The sequence below is a fragment of the Caretta caretta genome, chromosome 4 (genome assembly GCF_965140235.1).
Source record: "Caretta caretta isolate rCarCar2 chromosome 4, rCarCar1.hap1, whole genome shotgun sequence".
NCBI classification, from domain to species: Eukaryota; Metazoa; Chordata; order Testudines; family Cheloniidae; genus Caretta; species Caretta caretta.
Window position 1 is genome coordinate 38,473,204 of NC_134209.1, and position 20,414 is coordinate 38,493,617.

Below are 20,414 nucleotides of genomic sequence, written 5' to 3' on the forward strand. Positions count from 1 at the left end.
CCAAAGACTTGCCTGATGCTAGCACCTGTTCATCTTTGTCTCAGGGATTGCCTTTGGGACATCATCTTTGGATAGCCCTGACTGAGCCTTTGGCACAGTGTCATGTGTACCACCAGACAGCTAGAACTCCTCAGGCCAATTGCTCAGCAGAGGGAAGACAGGGTGCATGGCACTGTGTGAATATCATTGTAAAAGTAGGGTTCTGCTGAGCACTGACAATACGTAAGAGAGCGCAAAAGTGGGGTGAAACACTTGTAGTCCCATGTCATCTTGACATACCTAGCAGAACATCAGTTTCTGGAGGTGACTGTGGTAGCCACTCTAATAGCCTTAAAATGTCAGATATTTTTATGACTCTTTTAGTCATTGTTAGATTTTAGACACAAGAGGGGCCATTGCGATCATCTACTTTGGCTTCCTGCATATCACCACCCAGAAAAATGGATCCTCAGCTGCACCTTTTCTCAGAACTCTGGCAACCTGCTGCAACTTATCTCTGGATCAATCCAGCTACAGCTAACACAGCAAGCATCAGTAGGAAAGCATGGAGAGGAATAATGTTGTTGGACACAACACAATAACACAGCACAACACAGAAAATGGCAGGTTTTGTCTCAGTGTTCCTAATCAGTATTGCTGATTGCAGAGGGCAGAGTTAAGGTTGAGTGGCAGTAGCTGTGTGGTCCCATGGGACATTATCTTATCTCTATATTTCCAGATTTTGAGAAGCTTATGCACAGATGCATTTGACTTTCTGGAACGACATGAGCCAATGCAGTCAACCTTAACGCTAAATTAATTAGTGACATTTATGGAAGTCTTGCACGCTGAATTAGTTACAATTCAGCATTACCACAAAGGACAAATACTGTATGCACTTCCAAGGAAAATAACCACTTGAGTCAGGCAAACAAAATTACGGTATCTTAAAAAAATTACCTCCAGTTTATAAAAGTCCCACATTATAAAAAAGTACCAGCTCTTCAAATGATCATCATCATATTAGGAGTTCACTCCTACAGAGCTCTGAGTTAAAGAAAAATTGAACTTGCTGAATGTCCGAGAAACAAACAGACAACTTCTATGTGAACTGAAGTCTCAGCTGTCCAAGCTCCAAATGCAAAAAGAAAAATATTCCATAAAATTAAATGCTGTTCTTTCAAGTCCCAGAATTCAAGAGGAAAATTAAATGAAAATTCCTATTTACAATTCACATTAAATTAATTAAATACCTATCAATACTTTAACCACCCACCTATTTCCTTCACAGATGCCAGAACAGTGGTGGTGAGAGGAGGAAATAATGCAATTAGGTGGGAAAAGGCAAACAGATACAGAGAACTTCTTGCAGTCACTTTTGTAAATGAGTAAAGTGCTCAGATACCATGGCGATGGGTGTGATAGATGGAAACCCAGCAAAACGCAATGCACCCCTAGCCTCTAACATGTATCTTGTTTCTCTAGAGTTTGAGCATATACAGTGACTATAGCTAAAAGCATTCAGGGTGAAATCCTGGCATCACTGAAGCCAGTGAGAAAACTCCCATTAAGGCCAGGATTTCACACTCTCCTCTGTGTCGTTATAAGTATCCTATGGAGAACTGGAGAATTTTGATAAAACTACACAGAAGATTTGCTGAGCTCTTGACAGAGCCTGCAGGGAGATAATTCTCCCAATTTGTGGTTTTCCACACATTTCAGTTGATGGCACTGCAGTTGTTATACAACCCAGCTCAGTTACCTATCTTGTTTAGGTTTCAGAGGAACAGCCGTGTTAGTCTGTATTCGCAAAAAGAAAAGGAGTACTTGTGGCACCTTAGAGACTAACCAATTTATTTGAGCATGAGCTTTCGTGAGCCAAGTGAGCTGTGGCTCACGAAAGCTCATGCTCAAATAAATTGGTTAGTCTCTAAGGTGCCACAAGTACTCCTTTTCTTTTTCCTATCTTGTTTAATAAGCTACTGCCAATTTCTCAGTTGCAGCTAAACTCAGGATGGACTAAAAGCACCACTGAAAACACAAAGTTTTATAAGGTGGTGTTCACTAGTATTAACAAGATGTTTAGGTGGCAGGACTGTTATTTAGATGTGTTAGAAATTGTGACAAGAGTCTACAATTTTTTCCCGTACTTGTGCTAATCTCTTTTATTTTCCGTGCTCCTATGGACAATAGCTCAACGCTTTCAGAACCAGAAATAAGACCAACTCTTTCATCCTTCATTAAAGAAAATTACATGACCTCAAGAACTGTACTATGTAGTAACATAGACAAACTCAGTGTGATTGACACAGCAACATGTCATGCAGTAGGTGGAAATTAACCTTTTACCCCAGATACTGCAAATTTTCAAAAATGTAGGCATGGGATCCACACACAAAACATCATTCATAATTGGTGCATATAATTTCACAGCCATCAGGTAAATACATGTGCAAGTAAGTAGTTATGCTCCCAACCAAATCCATGTATTCAGTTACCACAATTTGTATGCTCAAGTGTGGTAACTGTATGAACAAGCACAGGTGTGCTTTTATGTACAGCTCCCGAGACCCATCATCAATCATGAAAATGTTGCCTTTTACTGTTTTGGGACATCTATTAAAATGTTATTCATTGTTTTCGAGTATTTTTAATAAAACAGAGTAACCATTTGAACTGTCCTGAAATCACAAGTTTGTATCTTAAAATGTAAAATGAAGATGAATGTTTTAGAACTGTCTTTCCAATAAAAGATTATCTTTTATACTGTTAAGTGTTAATGAATCATTCTAAACAATAAGGAAGTGTGGGTTAAAAGTCATCACCATGAAACAAGGATGTCCTAATATTAGAAATAGTTAAATGGAAGATTTAAATGACAATTTAACAGCAGTCAATTTCTCTTCTTCAGGAATTAAAGGGGTTTATTTCTACCTGAACTACTATGTAATCTCAGTTTTATTCAACTAGAACTGAATTATTAAGAAAGACAGTTTTTATTCCTTTTTTTCTTTAAGAAACAGCCTCTACCTACTCTCTGTTTGTCTTTAGACGTCTAATCACCTGAGAGTATCCCTTTTCTTTTGTATTACAAACCTACACTACTTGATTTTACAAGTACATTTATTTCTTCAATCACTGTTTAAAATTCAATTTACAGAACAACTACTTTTCAGAACTAGAAAAAAACAGCAAGAAATAATCTTATCTGTAAATATAAAAATAAGTATAAAATGTACTTAAACATACCAGATAATAGGCTCAAAGTAAAATAAAGTCACTTTGATAGCACACACATAATATAGTGTTAAAAATATTAACTCTGAGAAGTTTCTGACTCAATCGCACCTTCTAATGAATGTTAAGGCAAGCAAATAGTTTTAAAATGTACCTTTTTCTGTTTGCAAATTGTCTACAAGTAATTTATGTTTTTGAATATTTATTTACCATTCAAAATTATTTCCCAAATACCTTCTGTGAATAATTCTTGTGTCTGTAGCTTATTCAAGAGCAGTTTTGAGTATATGATTGCAACTTAAGATTGTTTTGTTAATTTTGATTGGACACGTAGGTCACATGGTACTATTTCTATTCTCTGATTAGAAAAACAACTCTTAGAATCAAGTTTCTGGTGTAAATACATCGGTTTATGAGTTCCAACTTCACCCCTGTAAAAAGGGACACACCAAAATCTGTATGTTACTTCAGCTGGACTTAAGCATGGATTTAAGTAGGAATTAAATGGTTCATAGACTGCAAGTTAGCCAGCTGCAGAAGTGAATTTCATCCTTTACATACATTCTCTAATATCACTTAAAATGTACTTGTTCTTTAGACATTCCTGCCAGAAAATTAATTTGCTAGGGTATTTGCATAAAGCGGGACAGGAACACAGCTAAAGTTAAAATCTGGGTTTTTTTTATTCAAACAAACATTTTGGATATTATTTTGTAAGTAGCTATTGCTCCTGATACAGTGAACAGCAATCTGCACAGGTAGCTTGTTTGACACCTATGATATTTTACTTTGCCTGCATATGTGATTTATACCTTCAGACTTAGAAGCAGTGCAAGGAAATATCAGTATAGTCTCTTAAAATATTCTGAGTGCAGGACTAAATGGATGGATAATGTTACTGAGTGAAAAAAAAACAGTTAAGTCCCTCTTGATGTTATAGAAAATCCCAATAACTTAAAAACTGTATTTAGCACTAGGAAAATAATACAAAAATTAATTAAATGTAAGCCCTTCTAACTAATTTAATACCTTTCTTCTGTGCATAAATAGGATCTTCTTATGAAATTCCAGGGGGAGGGGGAAGAAACAGATCAGTGAAGTTTGGAGAATGAAAAAAAATAATAAAGAACATTTGACAACATCAATGGAAAAGCAATATTTATGTAAAGTCTGAAAAACAGAAAAGAAACAAATTAGGTAGGGAACAGCCAAAACGAAAGAAGCAGAACTTAATGATGAGAAGAAAAGAAATACTGTTCAGCTTAATCTGAACTTAATGTTAGTAAATTGTGCAGTAAACTAAAATGCAGCTAGATAATCAGAAACTAATCCTAAATTTTGAACCTGCCACCCATACATGCAATAGTCACTTTTTAAATCCTCCTATAATGCATCTGCTGATTTGATATTCTCATCAGGTTGAATAGGCTGGAGATGCCACTTCTGCGAAAGCCACATAAACCATCCTATGTATACCATGCTGAGATGTCTCTTCTCCCCAAGTACTGAGAGGAGATACGTCCAGTCTATATCAGAAATACATGCACACCCCAAAAGCTAAAGGCAGTTCAGGGAGTATTAAAATATGAGTCACCAACTGCCCTGTTTCTGAAATTTCAGGGTGAAAGCAAAGGTGATATCCCCCTTGTGAGCCTTCGGCTTTGATCAGCATGGGAGATGTGCCTGTGCTATCTCCACCAAAGTCAATGATGCATGCTGCATTTATGCATTTCCCAGTATGGTCAGACCGGAGGATTTTGCACTAAGCAATTTATAGTAATCAAATAGAAGCAAATATTATGGATGCAAATATTTTAAATAAAAAACAGCTCATTTTTAATGCAATTTAGTTGCAGCCATCAGGTCCAGGCACATCATTTCCACTGGAGCACTCATTTGTCACATAGGTTAGGAACTGCTCTCTACACACCACTGTTAAATAGTCCCGTAGGGATGGCATCAATATTCTCAGGAAGAGGTGTGAAAATCTCAGTATTCCTCCAGTGAGTATTCTTCCAGAAATGAAAACAAATACATAAAATTCTCCTTCCCCACTCACTCAAGGAGAATATTATGCAATATCTATTTCTTTCTCGCTTGGTTTTAGGGAAAAAAATGGTCCTTTGTTACAATTAAGGGACTGATTGACTTGTGACGCTGAGACTACTATATATGCAGCTAGTAATACACACTGTCTTACCAACAATAGGTTTAGCTGTAATATAAGACGGTGGCTTCTGCTAAAGGTAATTCAGTCTCCTTGTCAGCTCACTTCTGAGTCTGCCCCCCAATAATGATCACTGTGTTGATCAGTGTCCAGTGGGAATGTTTAATAGATTACTGTCCACAGCAGAATGGAAGTTTGATCACCAAAATGCATTTCACGTAATAACTCACTTCAGTCTTGAAGCACACTGCTTTATTCACCAAGCCCTACGGCTCCCAAATGATGACTAAATGCAGCACTTAAAATTATGACTGCTGCTTTTTCAGTGGCAGGGCTTTAAACCTGAGCTACAACATTGAAGGTGCTTTGTGACATGAAAATTAAGCCAGGTAATTAAGAAACCTCTTTGTGTCAGATCATGTGCGTGCAGCACACAAAGCAAGCAGTACGTTTGTGTCAGGTTGTCTATTATATTATTGCATCACTTTAATTAGTAGCTCATAAGGTTTTTAATTATTTCAGTCAAATGTGTTAGGCCAGAAATGCTGCTAATTAAAATACGAGGGTACTTTGGATGTATGCTGGTTAGGCAGAAGTACTCCTGTTGCTAGGTGATATGTATGATGTGCAAACCATACAACACACTAGTTAGCATTCACTGAAGACATTCTTTGATGTAACAGGTTACATACCAACTACCAAGACAAGCAGGAAAGAAGAAAAAAAAAGGATGGCAAGGGAAAATGATCCAAGTTTGCTATATTATATTATAAACTTTTTTTTCTCTTTAAAGCAGATAAAATTAAAAAGCCAGTGCAACCAGCCAATGAAACACAAGCACTTTGGAAGGGCATTAAAAAGGTTATTTAGACCCTCCCCCCCCCACACCATTAACAGACACTGCCTACAGTGAATGAGGATCAGGACTGGATAAATATCTCCTTTAAGGAAATGAAATATACTGCGTGCTATCTCACATCAACATCCTCTGATGGCAGACTTGAACATGCATGACCCAGATCACTGTTGCTGATTCACAAGAACAGCATGCAGTCAAGTTGGGTGGATTTGGTGCTTTAATTTTGGAAGGGGCTGGTGATGTGGGAGGGGTAGAAGGTAAGAAAGAAGAACTATTGGATGCTGAGAGCTCAAATATTTTGAGAAATCATTCTCCTTCCTCCTGCTCAGTGCTTTTCTGTCATTTTGGCTCTCAATGTAGATAATGAAAGTCAACGAGGAAATGCAAAGAAAAACGCTGCATAGCCTCTGTGGCTCTCACTTCAATTATGTGGGAACCAGGGACAGAGCTTGTAGAGATCAAATGGAGAGGAACAAAATCAGCATGAAGCTCTGGAAATATGGCAGTAGTAGGCTCTGGAAACTACAGATGGTGCAAAAGAATTCTGAAGTTGTCATGTTAAAGAAAACTATTCCATACATCAAAATGCATGTGTTATTTTAATGATTAGGCATTCTTTTCCAAGGCACAATTCTTTTAGGAGGCTGAACAGCAAATGAAGGAAGGAAGAAACAGAGAATATTCAGCCACATTATAAGGGAACGAATGCAAAGACCCTACAAAAGTGTAGTCACAAGGGGCTAAAATACTCATCAGCTAACACCAAAGACACAAATGAAAGGAAAATAACCCCCATATTGCCCTCGAGGCAAGGGTACAGCCTTTCCTAGGGAGGGAACTCAAGATATTTCAGACTTAAAGACAGGTCACAATACAGTAGAAATCATTCAGAATGCATTGTGAAATCATTCGTAAATAAACAACAACAAACAAACCCCACACAAATGCACACATAAGCCCTGATCCTGCAAGCCGCTCCACACCGGCAAACTCTCAATACCTACGAAAAGCTCCAGTGCTGTCACTGGGGCTAAGCACAGGCATATGGGGGGACCCAAGCGGAGTAGCTTGCAGGGTCAGAGCCATAGTCTGCATTTTACAGCTTTGAATGGATAACAATTTCAATCAGACATTGAAAATTCCTGTGAATTTATTGGGTATGACATAGTATTTGATAGGGACAGAATTATTCCAATATTTCTGGGGCTCAGAGGGACTATGGCAATAGAAAGAAAGAAAAATCCTCAGTAGATTTAGACAACAATTTAAAAACCTATAGAAGTGGGAAGTGTTTAATTGCTCCCATTTGGAAACTTACTATGAATGCAGAAAATAATTTTGCATACACATCAGCAAGCCAAAAGACTTACAGCTTGCTTTCCCTGCTTAGACACTGATGCTGCTGTGAAATAGCTTAAAACGGGAAGGGTGGCAGGATATACCTCTCTGCAAAACAGATGCCTCACATTCCCACTCAAACACCAAGTAATGTCAGAGAAACAGTGAACATAGAGCATTTTTACTTCTACAGTGAATTCATTTTATAAGCATGGTAGAATTTCAGGTCACTTGCACTGCAAGGCCTATGAAATCTCTCCCCTGTACTTGTGGCCATCATCTTGGTCTCTTTCTGTTAAGAAGTAACTTTTGCATAGACACTTTTAAACATTTAGGCTGAAATTTTCAAAAGCTCTCAGCACTGGTCTAACTCTGGTCTCGTTAAAGTCAGTTGGACCATTGACTTGACAGAAGCAGAGTTAGGCCAATGCTAAGTGTTTTTGAAAATCCCACCCTGAAAGGTTTTGTCGTTGGTGCTGAAGTCAATGGGACTTAGATATGTGCTTACGTGCTTTCCTGAACTGGAACCTACAAGAACACGGCTCTCCCACTACTATATTCATATTTGGTATTTCTGTAGGTCTTCATACATTATCACACACTGTTTTAACTGCAAAATAGCTGGTTACTTACATTTCACAAGTGAAAGATATCAAGTAAAATAGTCAAACAGGTGTTTCTTCTCTGCACGGATTACCAGTTTACACTGAAGCACTCTCCCTGCCTGATCCTCAAGGAAAACTATTAAAGTCCCAATTGTGTAGCTGTTCCACCAGTGGAATTGCTATTGGCTTCAATGGCAAAACAACTTTCAGAAAAGAGAGGAAATAAACTAATTCTTTCCCCCTTCCTTTGTGTTTGTGAATTGTAGAAGTCAATGGCATATTCTCGTCATGTAAGAAAAACAGAAGCTTTTTAAAAGATGCCTTTTTAACTGAGAACTGTTAAATTCATAAAATGTTTGTCTCAGCCTAATTTATTGATAAACTTTTCACCTCCCCCCTCTCTTTTTGCTCTTCTCCACAATCCTATTACCAAATTCCTTTCAGTTTATGTTCTGGGATATATTTTTCATACTTTGCGTTCTGATTTTCTCTCTTTACCTCAATTTTTAAAGTTTCCCTCTCTTTCTCTTTAGTGCCTAAGTGTTTTTGGTTTTTTTTTTTAAGAGATCAAGGAGCCATGGAGCACTAGTTTGAAGATAAAAAGAAGTACAATACAGGTTTGCTCAGTTGACAAGGACTGCTCTAGGGGATTATAAATATAATGTGAGCATTCACTTTCCATGCACTAGTTCTAACATGAAACACTGGATAATAGAATAAGTTAATTTACTTCCATGGGACCAAATCCCAAAGGCACTGAGCACCTTTTACAATGTAGTCAATGGGATCTGAGGTCACACATCATCATATAGTATCAATTCTATGGAGCACTAATGGAGATTTTTCTCTTTTCTATGTAGAAAGAATGGGTCAGCAGCATGTCCCTTTGATATCTGTGTTTGCAATTAACAACCTTCCTAAGCCCGTGACTGTGTTCAAATTGTTTTCTAATGATTCAAGGATCCAAAGTAGAGTTTTCTGCAGTCCTGGGTATCGTTCTTCCAAATTCGCAGTATCTAGCATTCCAGAAGCAGCAGAAAGTCACTCGGGGCCATATATACCATTGATTCTAAGTAAAACTCCCCATTGGAAACATTGGATAGCTCTGCTTAAAAATCAATAGCACTACCTGGTCCCTTATATTCAGCAAAACTTGGTTTTCATAAAGGGAGTCAAATTATTATTTTCTTTCTTTAAAACGAGGAGAAGTAAAATGATTTTTTTTTCTTTTGGCTTGGGTGGGAAGTGGGCAAAGGGGAGAGTTTAATAAATTCTCTCCACACCATGCATTATGCAAATCTATTGACATCTAGCACAAACTGTTGTGTTCAGCAGCATGACAGAACATAAATGAGATCCAGAAAACCAGGACGCTAATGTTAGTAACTGAGACTTACAAATAATTTCAAAGCAAACAAACAAACAATCTCAGTGGAGGGCAGAAAGCTCTTACCATCAAAACCATCTTCCTCTGACCCTAATTCATCATCTGAACAGATGTTCAGCACATTTACCAGCATCTCTGTCACTAGAGAGGAAAAACAAATGAGAAACATGAATGGTGAGTTTTCCTCATCAGTCTGAGAGCAGGCTGTAGTGTAGTAGTGTTAATGAATGTAAGCAAAACAAACAGCACCTCATCCAATTTTTAAACCGTTTGCACATTATATTATATTTGTAGTAATATAAACTTGGGTCCAAAGATCCCATGTGGTTAATAAGGGGTTGTTGATATGGTTTCCTGGTAAAAGCTGGTCAAATTTAAAGGCACCCTGCAACAATAAGACTCTTATATTAAAAAAAAAAAAAAAGCATGATCTCTCCGAGTCACTAGCAGCAACCTAGATTACAACAAAACAAAATAAATTTTAAAATCCTGCTTTACTTTTCCCTGGTCATGGAGTTTTAGTTTTGTCTTTTCACTCAGGTTGGACAATGAAACTAGACTGGTCTGTTTTACTCTTCTTCTCATGCACTGGGTAAAATGCTGTAGTTTTGAGTTCCCAGACCTGGAAGTTTTATAAACAACTCAGATATCCATACTGAATAAATAATAAAATAGATCATGAAAATGTTCCTGTTCATTTTAATGTTTTGTAATATTTATTTTATTTTAACAAAACCTAACGGTCTATGGCTAATGTAAATTGACAGTATCTTTAAGGTCAGGACTTACTGTAGATATTTCATTATTGCTGAAAGAGCAATATTTTTAATTTCTTTATTTTGTAACTTGCACTCCAAGCTGTCTACCTCAAGTTGTTCCTAAACCACTCTTAGCCCGTTTCAGACCCGGTGGCAGTGAAAGACTGACCAGAGAGTGTACAGTGTAAAAACAGCCAAAACTTACCCCCGGAGATGGGATTTAGAATTCTAGAAAAGACAGACTTACTACATAAAAATGTCAAATCATTACCAGATAGATAAGTGAAAAACTCCACTACATCTACATGTATTAAGCATAGTTAAAAGTTACCAGATATGTTTGGACTTGCACTAGCTATAAAGGTTGGAGATTTAATTTCAAAATGTGTAGTTACAAATAATTCTCTTCTGTGATAGCCACAGTGGTTTGACACATTAAAAAGGTGAACAGAATTCTGTTGTTCATAAATTAATCAGACATTTTTCTTTTTCACTTAACACTTCCACATTGACAAGGACTGGTGTAACTAACATTGTGTAATATATACAGCTTCCTACCTTGGTTGGCCTTATAGGGGAAAATAATCTACTACAGAAAACAAAAAACAAAAAACATGTAGAGCACAAAAACATATGTTCAACAGCTTTATTTTGCTAGATTCGTCTAATACCCATTTTGGATTTTCAGTCAAAGTACCAGAAGTATCACTGAGGACTTGAACATGGAGTGGGACATGGAAAATAGGGGAGAGAAAACAGGAAAAAAAGGAGAAATCCTGTGATCAGATGCTCAGTGTGGATCTTTACTACATATTCTGCACTCCTGCCTCAAATAGTTTCTTACAGTCTGTAGGAGTTTTCTGGGGAAACCATGCGCAGAATATGCAACAAAAGTCGAACATGTGACCCAGAAGGCATGATTTGCCTGAAAAATGGGACTGGCCACATTTATGGCTTAACAAATGAATTCATTTTACTGTCTTTTAAAAAGCTTTAAAGACACATCAGCAAGGACTACAGAACTTCCTCTATCAGTGGAAACATGCCTGGAGACAACAAATGCCTTCCTGGCACACCCTACAGCATCAATGAAGCCTGTCCTCAGTGTTGCCTGTCTTGTTCACACTGGCCTGGGGCATCCCACTATTGGCTTTACCTCAACCACTCTTTCAAAGAGCCTCTGTTTAGAGTATAAATGAGTAACTGAAAACTGAGCTGATCATGACTGTAAGTAAAGCCACAGCGGGCTGCATTTTCAGTTGCCTATTAAGATAAAATTGTACTACTCCATGCAGCTTGTAAGAGTTCATTTTAACTTTCTGGCAGTAACTGCTGTTGCTGCTAGGCATTCTATCATATTGCAAGGATCAAAGCAAGTTTCATAGCTCTCTAGTTTTAAGTCAGATGAACTGCTGGGTTTTAAATACTCTGTCATCATATATGAGCTTCATGTTTTGGACCCAAGTCGTCTTGCCTCCAGTTGTATACTTGCCAGCCACAGCTTAAAGTGGTCACAGAACCCCTGTATCATTGTCCAACAATGACATTTCTGTAGTATGGTAAGGCACAAAACTAATGACCCTTTCAGGGCTGGGACAGCTTAGTGAGATGTCATATATTTCAGGGGGTTCCCCTGCCCCCAGAAAACCAAGTGAAAGAGAAGAGCACAGTGGGTACCAAAGTGTCATGATCTGAATTTACTGATCAAGGGAGAAATGTATGATTGCATCAGCAGGTTAGAGGCCAGCTGATGAAGTATATATAACAGTGACACAACTGGTGTGGTCTTCTCTAACCAGCAAATGGCAGTATCACAATGCCCAAAGAGTTCAGCAAATACATTGAAGAGAATCCATGACTTTTATCTCCAACTGAAATGCAAGCCTATTTCAATAGCATTCTGATCATGGCACAGCTGTTATTACTGTGCTCTGAAAAAAAAAGGAAAAATCTTCAGAGATGCAGAACGTGGGAATGGTCAAGGCTGCACTCCCTGAAGTGTTGCTTCAGATGTAGCCTCATCACGACACCCTCAAAAGGCCTCTCTCTTAAATCCACCTCCACGCTATTTACAGCCACGCAGCCCAGCCTGCTGAACCTGTTAATGGTAAGGGTGCTTGGGTAACTCTAACCCTCAATCCCTATTCATGTTTTAGCTTCCACGAGCACCGCAAGTTACCAACCTTTCTCTCCAACAAATGGCAAGGACCAGGTAAACACATCCATGAAATTAGGAAGCCAATATGGGTGAGGGGAACAGTTGAACTGTCTGATATTCATAACATTGTTCTCATACTTCAATACTGCAGCTAAGAGGAAGGAAAGAAAAAGAAACATTAACGGCATGTGTGACAATCCCCACCAGAGGTCAAAAATAGTGATAGCACTTAAGTTCTATAAATGTGCTACAGTATATAAAACAAAAGACACCATTATAGAGATTTTTGAAATATAAAAGCTAAATGTTTCTGTGCTTATGGAGGGAAAGTTATCTTTGAAATGGCAATATAAAATAACTTAGTTATTGTTAGCATAACACGACACACAAGCCCTGAACAATTAAGTTTAGAGGAGAGCCCCGATGAAATACTTATTCAATATGGGACTAAGATACTACGTATTATTGGAGTGACCATTCATCACAATGGTGACGCTGCGACACGTCCATTCTGATGGTGTATTTATATATTTTTTTTTTAAATAAGGGCCACTTAAAATTGAATTTATAAAGAAAAGAGGAACAGGGTGTCTTTAAAAGACAACTAAAAGACCTTTTAGATTAACTTTACTTTGTATATTATGTGCTAGCATTTAAGCATAGTTCTGAACGTAATCCTGCTTATGATGCTTACTGCTTGTGGTTAAAGTGGTTAAGACCACGTCACTTCAGTCTGTTCTGCTAACAGTAATCCACTTTCGTGGTATATTCAGTGGCATCAGTGCAATGTCAGCAAACAATTATTAATCCAGTGACACTATATTGTACACTGGTAATTGTGTAGGAAATAAAACTACCTTTATATGAATTAATTTCAATTTGCCTGAAAACCAGCGAAGTCTTTAGTGGTGAACTTTGTTCATAGTGGGCACCTTTGTTCCACTAGCCAGTGTTAACTTAGGGTAGGTCTACATTTAGGGTGCCATGTAGATTACAGGCACTGCATGCCCAGCTAGCATGAGTATAAATAGAGAGATGGTGAGGCACTGCTTAGGCAAGTGGAGTACAGACACGACAGAATCCTAGTGTATGTATCCTATATGGCCCTTTACATGTCCGAGCAATGCCTCCCATGTGCACACTGCTATTTTTAGCAGTGTAGTTTCCCTCTGCTGGAGTCTTTCCCCACTGCAGTGAAAGATTCTGTCTGAGGGGAAAGGCTCTGGCAGGGGAGAGGCAGCAGGAGGAGACTCCAGCAGCTCCCCACTGCCAGAGCGTTTCACTGCCACATGTAGCTATACGTTGCAGTGGGGATGCAGAGTGTCTTTCGCCGTAGCATATAGCTACACAGACCCTACATGCTACCACAAGTGTGGACAAGGCCTTAAAGTATGTCTACGCAGCCACTGGGAACAAGCCGCCCAGCATGGGTAGACAAACTCATACTAGTAGGGCTTGAGTTAGCATGCTAAAAGTAGCAGTGTGGATGTTGTGGCTTGGTCTGAAGCTTGGAATCTCAAGCCTAGAGGGATCAGGTGAGCTTGAGAGCCTGAGCCACAACAGCCACATTGCTGTTTCTAGCATGCTAGTTCGAGCCCCTCTAGTACCTGTCTAGCCAGGTTGAGAGGTGTGTTCCTAGTTGCAATGTAGACATACCGCTAAAGTCAATATTTGCATAATATTTGATGACTATATTATATTTCAATGATGTTTATAATTTACATTTGTCAAAATACAGTATGGCAAGTCAGAAATAATTCCCCCCTGCTCCCCATTCCCTTTCCCACACCTGGTCTGTATAAAGCAGATAAGGTATTGCTGCTTTAATACATTCTATCTTAAATCCACATTGTAAACAAGGGACTATGTGACCTTCAGATGTATTAAAAAGAACCCTTCTCTCTCATTCCCTCCATTTTGTGCCAACCATCATGGTACATGGGTAGCGCAGGACATTCCGGAGCCTAATCTCTCAGGGTATAGAAGGCGGCTGACGTAATTTATGTAGTCTCCTTGCCCAATCAGACAATTTTCGTTCAACAAATCATGTTTGACTCTTGGGCATTCCATAGTTACACAGTTGGCTACTCTGCTTTCCAGTAAAATGAGGTGGCTAAGCACTGCTTGTCTGACTTCAACAGAAATGGGAGAGCTAATGGCAGTCCTTTCAATAAGCATTCTTCATATTTTGCCTGAGGTCACCAAAAGGAGATGAAGAGTCATTCTCTTCATATGTGGAATAGCATGTATTTCATTACTGGCTGTACAGCAAGAATGAATCAATGCTGCTTTTGAAGCCAAATGAAAAAGGCGTATTTAATTATTTGAAGATGAATTTAATATTCTAATGCTCACAAATATTCATTTTACTGAGTTTAGCTGGTTTCCCTCCCCTACTTTTCATTTTTCCATTCATTAAGAAAATGTTTAAAAATTGAAAAAGTTAAAGAAATAATTTTTACAAGTAACTTTGAGAAGAGGTCTCTAGAAATGCCTCTGATTCATTGACAGGCCAGTACGAGAAACATCCGCCAAAATATGAATGCTTTTTAGTATTCTTTTAAAAAAGTGAAGGAAATTAATAATTGATTTTGAGATCATCTAAATGCTACTCTCACTTACACCACATTAATAATGTATCTATTTGAACTGCACATCCCTATGAATTAAATTTAAAATAACAATTGACACTTCATTTGAAACTTTTCCTCCTGGTTAAAGGCAGTGGTGAGCTGGAGCCGGTTCCCACCTGTTCACTAGAACCGGTTGTTAAATTTAGAAGCCCTTTTAGAACTGGTTGTTCCGCGAGGGAGAACCAGTTCTAAAAGGGCTTCTAAATTTAATCGGCCAAAAGTGGTGCCTTAGGCGCCGACTCCATGGGTGCTCCAGCCCTGGAGCACCCAAGGGGAAAATTTGGTGGGTGCACCCACCAGCAGCTCCCCTCCCCTCCCCGCCCCGCCCCACCCCCGGCCTGGCCCCAGCCCCAGCTCACCTCCGCTCCGCCTCCTCCCCTGAACGCGCCACCCCGCTCTGCTTTTCCGCCCCCAATCCCAGACTTCCCACGAATCAGCTGTTCGCGCGGGAAGCTGGGGCAGGCTGAGAAGCCGGCCGCGGCTTCCTGCTCAGGCCCAGGGAGGCGGAGATGAGCTGGGGGGTGGGGGAGGAGGCGCGAGGAGGGCCGCCTGCGCCGCAGCAGGTAACCCGGGGGGGGGGGGGGCGCAGGGGAACAGCTCCCCGCCCCAGCTCACCTCCGCCACCCTCGGCCTGAGCGGGAAGCTGCCGCCTGCTTCTCAGCCCTCCCCCTTCCCGCCGAACAGCTGATTCGCGGGAAGCCGGGGGGCGGAGAAGCACAGCAGGGCAGTGCGTTCAGGAGAGGAGGAGAAGCGGAAGTGAGCTGGGGCCAGGCGCAGGGCGGGGAGCTTCTGGTGGGTGCTCTGCACCCACCAAACTTTCCCTGTGGGTGCTCCAACCACGGAGCACCCAGGGAGTCGGCGCCTAAGGTGCCACTTTTGATGTGATCAGTGGGGGAGCGGCTGCTCCCCCTGCTCCCCCCAGCTACGCTCCCCTGCCCCTGAGAGCCAGAGGGACCTGCTGGATGCTTCCTGGGAGCTGCCCCAGGTAAGCACCTCTGGGACTCCCCACCTTGCTTCCCAGCAGGTGCCTCTGGCTCTTAGGAGTGGGGTGGGCACCCACTACGGTGGCCCACGAGACCCTCCTGCCCGGTTCTGGGGGCAGTCAGGGGAGAGGGGTGGATGGGGCTGGGAGGGGGCGTCAAGGAACGCGGTGGGGGGGGGTGGATGGGGCAGGAGTCCCGGGGGGCGGGGGTGGGCAACAACTCCCTCGTGGGGTGAGGAGGGAACCTGTTGTTAAGGTTTTGGCAGCTCATCACTGGTTAAAGGGTAGTGAAGTTACCTATAAATCACCTGAACAGCAAACGAGAAACACACTGTATAACAGATACATTTCAAATAAAGTAGAAAAATTCCCTTAGGTAACATTATACAGTATTTACAAAAGAATAAAATACTGCACAGTGGTTTCAAAGTGCCACACGGACTTTTCTGAATTTGTATTTTAAATGTTTTCAATTTCCAAACGCGGAAGAGAAAATAATTAGTTTTTTGTGTTAAGCAACCAAGCAATATGACTTATAAAATGTAATCACAATAAGAGCCGGTTTATTCATATAACTCAGACTACAGTTTACAAGATGGTAGTCTGCAGTGCTTTAGGGAGGAGCAAAATTGCAGCTGCGTCAAGAACACCACACTTCCTGGCAAATTACCAGTTTACCTGACCTTTTTAACCCTAAAGGGTTTCCTCCCTGCCCCCGGCAATGGGTATTTTGTTTCTTGAAATGAGATATTTAGCCTCTTTCCCTATAGCTCTAATGGTACTTCCCTAATTGAAAGGAGAACTTCTGAACCAACGGAGAAGCTCTCACCTTACCCGATCACTCTTGTTACAGTGTGTATGGTAACACCCATTGTTTCATGTTCTCTGTGTATATAAATCTCCCCACTGTATTTTCCACCGAATGCATCCAATGAAATGAGCTGTAGCTCACGAAAGCTTATGCTCAAATAAATTTGTTAGTCTCTAAGGTGCCACAAGTCCTCCTTTTCTTTTTGCGGATACAGACTAACACGGCTGCTACTCTGAAATTTGTAATTTCAGCGTATCAGGACTCGGTGCCAAAATCTTAGTTGCTGCAGGTGACCCAACTGTCCTGGAAGAACATTTATCTTTGGAAGTTTTCATGAGCACTAGTTTGCAGGGTATCTGATCACTGGGGTTAAAAAAGAAAAAAAAAAAAAGGGAGCCACAGGATGCATTACTTCAATTAGAAAACAATCAAGGCAAAATAGAAAATTGAATCTCTTGAACATCAGCAATGTCACTAAGTGGAAATCACACTGGTCCAAAGTTCTGGCACCTGATACATTCACTCCTGGATCATGACAAACAAAAGCACTATTATATCAAGAAGCCAGTTGCAGTTTTAAGATCTATTATAATCAACCAGAGCAAGAAACTTATGGTTTTATTAATAGCCATATGAATTCTAATATGATTTTAGCAATCACTATCCTAAGGAACAAGGAGATTTAGGAACCAATATTTTATAACATTTTATATAATCTAACCATGTGGAATTGCAAATTGTGTAATACTGATTACTAACATTATTAATTTGTGAGACATCAGCTGCTAATAAAGTAAAATATACTACATGTACCCTCCTCAATCTTTAATTCTGTTTTATGAAGACAGAATTTGTAGCCACCTGCGGGATTTTTTTCAATAAATTATTTTTGGACATTTTTGTCAAATTGATAAGAAAAACACGATCAGTAATAAGTATAGGTTTATGGGATAAAATCCTAACCCCACTGAAATTAATGGAAAACTTTTCAGTGACTTCAATGGGGGCAGGATCACCAAGAGTTATTCTTCATGGGTGTAGTTAGTCTCTAAGGTGCCACAAGTACTCCTTTTCTTCATGGGTGAAATCAGACTTGAGTATTTTTTTTTGAAAGACCAACAATTACTGGATGAAAGGAATTATATCTTGATTTTAGTATAGAATTTGATACAATCTCTCACAAAATTAATTCATATTGATTTGAACATATTAACATTGCCAGTGTGGGCTGATGACTGGCAGCTCAGTAAGCAAACAGCAAAGATAAAACAGCAATGATTTGAATTAAGGAGAGGTATCTAGTGCAGACATGATTTTTGGTGGGTTGTCTAGGGTGTAATTGACGGCAATGTCTAGTAAAATGCTGCAAGAACTGGTGTAATGTACTTGGGCAGTAAACATCTCCATTTATGATATGGAAGAGGGGGTCAACAATACTAATGGGACTGGATTTGTGGATCCTGAACTGGGAGGAACTCTGACCACCAGTGAGGGGAAAGAAATGTAGAGAAGTTGTAAAGGGCAAAGCAAACAAAATGAGAGTTAACTTGAAAAAACGCAGCTCCAGAAAAGAACAACAAAAGTCATCGGATAATCTGAGGTATTGATTTATGAGGAAAGACTCAAAGAGCTAAACTCTTAAAATGGGAGTTAAGGTTGCAAGTACAGTAAATTTATTGTAACACACATTACAGGGATGTAGCAATTATTCCAAAATCAAGAGTTATAAATCCAAGAAATGCAGAGTTAAGGTTACCCTTACATTCACACATATTAAGGTATAGAAGTGCAGAGTTAGGACACCCAGATAACCTTAACTCTGCCCGTTAGCAACATCATGCAATAATCAAATAGATAAGATTAAGACATTTTAGAGTTTGTGGCCCCAGATTAGATTTAAATGATTTTTAAATATAGATTAGATTTTCTCTTTTTTCCTTCATTGCGTTACTCTTACAAAATGGTCACTGCTTCCTAGTATTTCCTAAGAGAGTGAAGCCAGCATCTTATGGCCTCAGTGCCCTTTAGAATAATAGGAGACTGGTGGTGAAATTGAGACAGTCATCTAATTGGGGGCAATCTATAACTTTGGTCCCACTGAGTACAATCAGGGATGGCAACCACTTTGAAATAAGGCATTTCTCAGTGGAAATCTCTGTAGTGGAGCATGATTTTTCAGCTCCCATGAAGAAGAATCTTTCAGTTATGAATAATAATGAGAAAATATGACCACTAATTGTAAATGAAGTCTTCAGATGTATCCTATGCACAGAATTTCAGTGAGTTTTGCTATAAAGGACATCTGAAGCATCTGTGTAATTTGAACACTAAGATCATTCAGGAAAAAAGCAGTCTGACACTGAGTGCTAAATTTCTTAAAGGAAACATTTTAAAATTAATTTTTACAAACTATTCAATCAGCCTGCTTGTAAATTATCAGAAAATTCATTCTGTGCTGAGAGAATAAGTTCTATAACTTCGGGGAGGATATACTGCATTCTACATACAAAGCAAAGCATTGGAATCCCTGCTTTAAGTGCAAAGCTCACTCTCAACTTTAACAATGGAACCATGAGTTCTGCTCCCACCTAATGTAACAGGTTGGCTACCAAGTGACTACATTTCATTGATGAGGTGACAGGCTGGGAAAAGGGATTGGGAAAAATACCGAGGGGGTGGAAATAGTAACAAAGGGAAAGGAAATATTTAATGTGGTACACAGGGTTATGACTAGAGTAACAGGATGAATTGTAGAAAGGAAAAATTTAGGTTGAACATACCAGAAAAACCTTCCCTAAAAGTAAGTTCTATTTAAATCGTAGAATAATTTCTCCCAAAGAAATAGCCGAATTCCCAGTTCTTGGGACTTGGATCAGTAGATCAAAGAAGTCACTTGTAGTGAACATTCCTACATTGGCAATGATACCCTAATAATTGTTTTATCATCTTTGTTACTATGACAACAAGTGGCCTTTTATATAAGTACAGTGAGGAATGCTAGAGAAAACTGATAGGTTTGATAAGATAAAACAAAGATGATAAACAAATCAGATTATTACATCATTCCTCTGTTCCTTATGGTACTATTTCCCAAGTATCTCTATTTTAAGATATGCTGCCGGGCAATTTTCCAAGGTGAAATTAATTTTTGTTATTGTCTTTCTATATCCCTTTCGATTACTTCTCTTACTCAGCTGGTGTCCACAACACCTCCCTTTTTGCTGTCTTCTGCAAATTTCATAAACATGCTATTTACCCCTTTTTTTGTAGGATATTAATGAATAGGACATTAATTAATGTCTCACAAATAATCAACGTTGAGGCTGTTTTCTTGCTTTTTATAGTACTGTAGATCCCCTTGCATAATCTGTTGTTTCTCTCTCCTGGTCTCATTTTTTGTCTTAGCAAACACACTGTGGACTTTAAAGGGTATCTGAAGAGATATCCTGTTATTCTTGTCAAAATGTTCCAACTCCCCAACTGAATATATCAGTGTTAAA

General features: G+C 39.3%; 1 protein-coding gene across 3 annotated transcripts in view; it reads right to left on the minus strand.

Moving 5' to 3' along the window:
* The window catches only part of PPP3CA (protein phosphatase 3 catalytic subunit alpha), a 324,623-nt gene that overhangs the window by 19,172 nt on the left and 285,037 nt on the right, over positions 1-20,414 (minus strand). For all 3 annotated transcript variants that reach the window (XM_048847006.2, XM_048847004.2, XM_048847003.2), the window contains 2 exons: positions 12,514-12,639; positions 9,639-9,713 (listed from right to left, as the gene is read on the minus strand). In XM_048847006.2, coding sequence (XP_048702963.1) covers positions 9,639-9,713; positions 12,514-12,639 — 201 coding nt within the window. The remainder of the gene's footprint in view (positions 1-9,638; positions 9,714-12,513; positions 12,640-20,414) is intronic.